The 6000-nt window shown below is 39.2% G+C and overlaps 1 protein-coding gene across 1 annotated transcript in view; it reads right to left on the reverse strand.

Annotated features, from left to right (window-relative positions):
• The window catches only part of LOC122794548 (guanylate cyclase soluble subunit beta-2-like), a 170450-nt gene that overhangs the window by 98468 nt on the left and 65982 nt on the right, over window positions 1-6000 (reverse strand). The window contains exons 2-3 of the mRNA XM_044063033.1: window positions 5997-6000; window positions 5508-5648 (exon numbers count right to left, since the gene is read on the reverse strand). The exon at window positions 5997-6000 is cut by the window's right edge and continues 88 nt beyond it. Coding sequence (XP_043918968.1) covers window positions 5508-5648; window positions 5997-6000 — 145 coding nt within the window. The remainder of the gene's footprint in view (window positions 1-5507; window positions 5649-5996) is intronic.

Below are 6000 nucleotides of genomic sequence, written 5' to 3' on the forward strand. Positions count from 1 at the left end.
CTTTCGTTTGGATTAATTTCAGTTTATTGCTATTACAAATCTGCCTGGTAGTGTATTGCAGCACTGTTATCAACACCTGTGGTTGTGGCAGAAATAGTGACTCAGGTGCCATAGGTTGTGTAGGAGTAGAAACACAGAACAATGACATGGCTCTGCTTTGTCCAGCTGTGGTGTGCGCATTGTGGCTTAAATGATGATGTGCAATACCTGCACAGAGACATGGAGTACAGTGACAAGGAGCAGGAAGTGTGGCCAAGGTCACTCGTGGCAAACACTGGCTCTGTGGCTGCTTCAGTGGAATATACAGTAATTGCCTACAGCTTTGTCTCTGCAGTCCATGCTGTGTATAACCACTGGAGGGTCCAAATGCAAGGTGGATGGGCACATACTAACCCTACTCAGACTAGATTGACCATTGCTGCAACAGCATCACTGCCAGCTACAATCACACCATCTGGCTGTCAGCAGTCTCACAGTTGTTGTGCACTGACACACCTCATGTTCAGCACCTGGGATGCCTCACAACAGTGCTCATGAATAATTCTGTAGTTTTAAACCTTAAATATAATCTTTGGGTGTATGGAGCACCACACTTTCTTCTGGCTGTTGTCCAGATCATGTATGCTGATAATCTATGGCCACCCAACATGGAATACCCCATCAGAGTATGTGTCTGCCACAGACTACATCAAACAATCTTTGCCATGGACTATATAAAACACAAAAATTGCAAGCCACCACAGTGGACATTGCTGTCTGGCATGATAATCCCACCATTGGAAAATGTGATCCATGAATGCCCACAACCACAGATCATAGCATGTGGCTACTAAATTCACCTCCCATGACTCTACCTATTATTACTGTGTTATTGTCACCTGTAACAGTGCCTTCCAACTGTGCAAATGTTGAGGATTGTGACCTGTCTTATGCACACTGTGGTCAGTTCATGCACTGTCTTGCATAACCTGGGTGTTGATACATCATTTTATTCTGTTCATGGCCTATAGTTGTGCACCACACACCACTTCTTTGTCAGTGCTGCAATGTATTGTAGGGCCTCCACCTTGCTCAAACCACTCAACTGTCCCTAATTTTTAGGGATACCCCCAATACTGGCTCAGTAGTTTTCTCTGTAGTTCCCAAAACAGGACATTTTTGAGAAATTCTAAGTTTATAATGCCATTATTAAAAAAATGTCCCTACTTTGGGGCCTTATCCCTAACTGTTTTTTGCCTAATTCCTAATTCTAGAGGTGAAAGGTTAAGAGCCATGGCCTTGTGGTATCATTGCTGTCTGTTTGTCTCCAGACACTATACCTTCCTCTTCCTCTGCTGGTCCTGCTGCTATGGTAGAAGCTGCTGGGATGTTTCCCTGCTGCACCGATTGTTTCTGGAGTGCCATATTGTACAACATGGCACACATTTGCAGTTATCAGGTCGACTTGGCAACACCCTGACTGATTTATTGAGACAGTGGGAGCATCCCTTCAGTTGTCAAAAAATACCCATGTACTTTCTCAACTTGAAGTCATATACAGGACTACAACTGTTCAAGAATTCCAAGTTTCTATTTTCAACGATACACACATCACAAAACTAGGCTGAACACTGTCTTTAACTACTTACCTTCCTCACAAGACAGTCACCTGCTACAGTGTTTAATAAAGTGCAGTGTGTGGTGACTTTAGCAAGTCCAAAAGAATACTATTGTCATACACTTAAAAATGCTAAATGCTTACCAAATGCCTATCACTGACAAAGCCTCTCTTCTACTCTTAGTGTTAACATAAATACTAATATCGTATGCCACAGTTATACTCCACAACTGGGAAAAGATAAGTATGTCTCTAGTACAAGACCCAGTCTTAACAGTGCTTAGGCGTGCTTAACAAAACTTGTTAAGGACACCTAAGCACTGTTAAGATCGGACCCCGAACTAGGGGGTTTTGCCTGCTGTCTATTTGTCTAAGTGCTTTACTGGCTTTCAATAGCTTTAAAAGATGGTAAACACTTTTCACTCCTACACTTTTTGATTTTATTTCCTGTAACTGATACTACATGGAGCAGATAAAGCATGATACACTACAAAGAACTATGATCAGGTCTCTGCGTTCTCAACACTGATGCCAAGATTCATCTATTACGTTTCACTCCCAAGATTAATTTCCTGTCATTCATATCTCTAACATATAATTAGCTGGTTATCTTTGGAGACCCAATCACACTCCTATGTATTCTGTAACTCTGCCTATCACTAACAACCAAATAAAAAAAAAAAGCTACCTGTTTTTCTTAGCTCAGATCATAAAATTAAGTCTCCTACGTACAAAAAAACGCAAAGTGCCTTCTCATACAATGCAGTATGGAATATTCCCTGCCTGTGTTAGAAACTGCCCTGGTCTTATTTCCTTTAAAACATTAATCCTGAGCCATCTAACTAACATTTTGAAATGCCAGTGCTTTGATACAGGAAAATTTACCAACTTCTGCTATGTATCATTCTCAAACTTTATCAAAATCTATATGACTTCTGTTTACCTACAATTGTTATGCATATAAATGTCCACATTATTAATCCTTGCACATGTATATATTGTAAAAAATATATCGTACAAAAGTTCCTTCTCTTATCATGTTTAATTGTCACATGTATTATTTCATGCATAGGTTATGACAAAAAGGACCTCAGACCAGCCCACTATACTCAGCCAACAAACAAACAATTTTTAAATAAATCATGAAAGAATGGGAATTTCTACTATGTGTTGGACAACAACCGCCCCTGCAAAACTAGAGCATACAAGTTCCAAGCATTTTTGAGGGCGAAGGTGTACATGCTGTCTACAGCCTCATGCCAAGTTGCTTTACTTCATCTCTTCCTAAATGATTTGGAATAAAATACTACAAAATAATTCTGATTCTGCTGCAGAAATACAAGTGGTGCATGCAATTCAGTTGCACTAAAACCAATCAACCCACATTAAGAAATGCTATTGGTTCCCCATCTTGACATACCCCATACTTATTGTTAGGCAAAATAGGGGTTAGAAAATCTCACCCAAGTACCCATATGTAGATGCAAGTTTGGGGCCAAGTATTTCATTAAAGCAGGTAGTGACTATATCCTAAATATTGTCTTCCTACTGACACTTCCAGGAAGAAGCAGTGGAACTCTGTAGCAACTAGAATACACCAAAGACAACAATCATACGTACTAAGCAACAACAACCTTATCCACTGAGGTCCTTGGGGCCACAGGAGACCCATGGCAAATATCTCAGAATGGTAACTGAGTACATCTTATCGCAGTTTAGCTGTGTAGAAGAACAAAGGCTAAAAGAAATAGTGAAGCAAGCAGGAATAATTTTCGATCAAATATCTGATGCAGAATTTTGTGAAATCTACTTTACTTAATTTTTCCCCAGAAAGTTTATATAATTCAAACAATAGTTCTTTTGAAGGAATGAATCATAATAATCTTAAAGCCAAATACAATATCAGAGCCCCCTACCTCTCTACACACTATAATACTTACAGATGCACATCCTTTCAAAAAAAAAGTGTTGCAATTACTTGATTTTCCTTTAAAGATTACAGTTTTGTGTTTAAAAAAAAAAATGATTTAGCACTTTCATCCACAATAAAGGACTTCAACAGAATAACCGATTACTAAGTGACCCTCACTTATATGATATGCATAAAATTAACATGACATCAGGTTTAATGAAAAACTTCACATGACAAGATGTTGGAAACAGCTAAGAAAAACATAAGAAAATGAAAAATTACAAAATATAAACAGATATAAAAAGTCTGTCCCCAGACTTGGTAATCGTTTATTCTGATGAAGTTTTTTACTATGGATTGAAGCACTAAATAAATTTTAGTTTCTCATTCTTTGGTGGGTTTTTTTTTTTTTTTTTTTAGCAGTAGTGTTTTTTACTCCTGGTTATCTTGCTGTTTCTGTTGTCCAATAGTTTTGTGATTTCTAATAATTACAAACATTGCAAATTCCTACTATTTTAGGTTCATAGGTGTTTACTAGGCTAACGACCACAAGGGCCTTTTTAAGCCTAGCTGTGCATCCCAAATCTCTGACAAGTTTTGATACCCTTGATAAGTGTAAGCACAGGCCTGGGAGAGGAACCATTTACAGGGTACCCATGTCCATTAGAGACATAGGTGCCAAACCAAGGATGACTTTCCGGTTCCCCATCCAATTGTTCAAGTTGCACTTTAGTTGGGTTAAGGAGGAACTCTGCTTCACATGGATGGGGAGCCTGTTCCATATACCGGGTAGTCTCTGGGATACATACCTATCTCTCCAGCAAGTCCTACTTATATCACAAGCAAGGTTTAAGTCTTTAAAACACGTAATTCTGGTGCTGTTTGTTTTGTGGATATGCAAGAGGTCCATCAGAGTAGGGACTGACAATGCCCTTTATGCCAGGCATAGACCTCCCTTCAAAGGAGACAGAATACAGGGATAGGGCCTTGAGGTGGTCTGCATAGGACATTTTGCTTATGCCCTGTATTCTTTTAGTGAGGAACCTCTGTGGACGTTCAAATTGTTAGATATGCCTGGTTAGGTACATACCAAAGGGGGCATTCTACTCAATGACAGGGCTGATGAATGCCAAATACAGTGGAACAATGACTTCCTTGGACTTAGATGCCATACTTTTGTTTATAAGTTGTGCAACATAGAATGATTTCCTCACCACTGTAGACATGTGATGGTCAAAGGCTAGATTACCATCTATGTGTGTGCCTAAGTCCCTAACTACTGCGTCAAATATTAGGGGGGTGTTGTCAATATAAGGATACTATTATGCATTTCTTGGCACTTAGTTTTAGTCCATGGCTCTGACACCAGTTGATTGTCTGTGTCAGCCCATCCTGGAGAACATTTGTGTCAGTGTGAGATTCAATGATGGGTCCTAATTTGCAATCATCTGCAAATTTAGTAAACCAGAGACCACTGACATTGGTCTTGACTTCTGAGAAGTAAATGCCAAAAAGGGGCGATCCAAGGACTAATTCCTGAGGGACTCCACTTGTGACTAGCCTCTTTGTAGAGGTGGACTCCCCAATTCTAACTTCCTGGGTCCTGTCTGTGAGCCAGTTGGCTATCCACTAGGTGACATACAGGTTTGTACCTAACCTCTCAGGTTTGTCAACAATGCCCGAGTGGGGTATTGTGTCAAATGCCTTACCTAGATCAAGGTAGGCAATGTGAACAATTTTGTCCTCATCCATTGCTTTGGTGACCTTCTCAAAGAAGCCCACCAGGTTGAGTAGGCATGATCTGCCCTTGACAAAACCAAACCATTTGTAGGATACAATGTAGCTACAGAGCAAGACATTCTTTATTTGTCAGTGACAGGCTAGGAGTAGTTATTTTTCTTTCAAACTAGTATGGCAATTAAACATCTACTTGGAATACATGGGTAGATTATCAATTAAAATACAAACAGAAAGACAGCTGTCAAGGAAGCTACTCACCTGTTGTCCCAATGTCATGCTGATGTTTTCAAGTTTCTTTTTCCTGGAAATCTCAGGGTTCCAGTGGCAAACTAGACTATCATTTTGAACGCTGTAATTTTTGTGACCCAGTAGCCAGTAGGTTTTCATTTTTCCTTTACCCTGAAATACAGCAAAGAACTTGAGACAATAAATGCAGCTTGCCTTTTCCGGGACATCTACTTGCAATGAAATAAGGGCTGGGAAACATTGAAAGTTAAAAGTGTTCTGCTTTAAACCATTACTATTATTGTCAAGTCATGGGGCAACAGAAGATGATTTTATGAACTATATGCCATCTATATGTAAACTAACAATATTAAAAATAAAAAAGCTAAGAAGTTAAGAAATATGCAATAGATCCTGCTTGACAGTGCACTGTAATCCTTGTCTCTGCGTTCCTTTATTGTCTGACTGAGTAATTAAAATAATCTAGTCTATTTTTCCTAGAATTCAGATTATGATTGTTACCTTG

The sequence above is a fragment of the Protopterus annectens genome, chromosome 2.part1, assembly GCF_019279795.1.
Source record: "Protopterus annectens isolate FY-2018-M chromosome 2.part1, PAN1.0, whole genome shotgun sequence".
In the NCBI taxonomy this organism is placed as follows: domain Eukaryota; kingdom Metazoa; phylum Chordata; order Ceratodontiformes; family Protopteridae; genus Protopterus; species Protopterus annectens.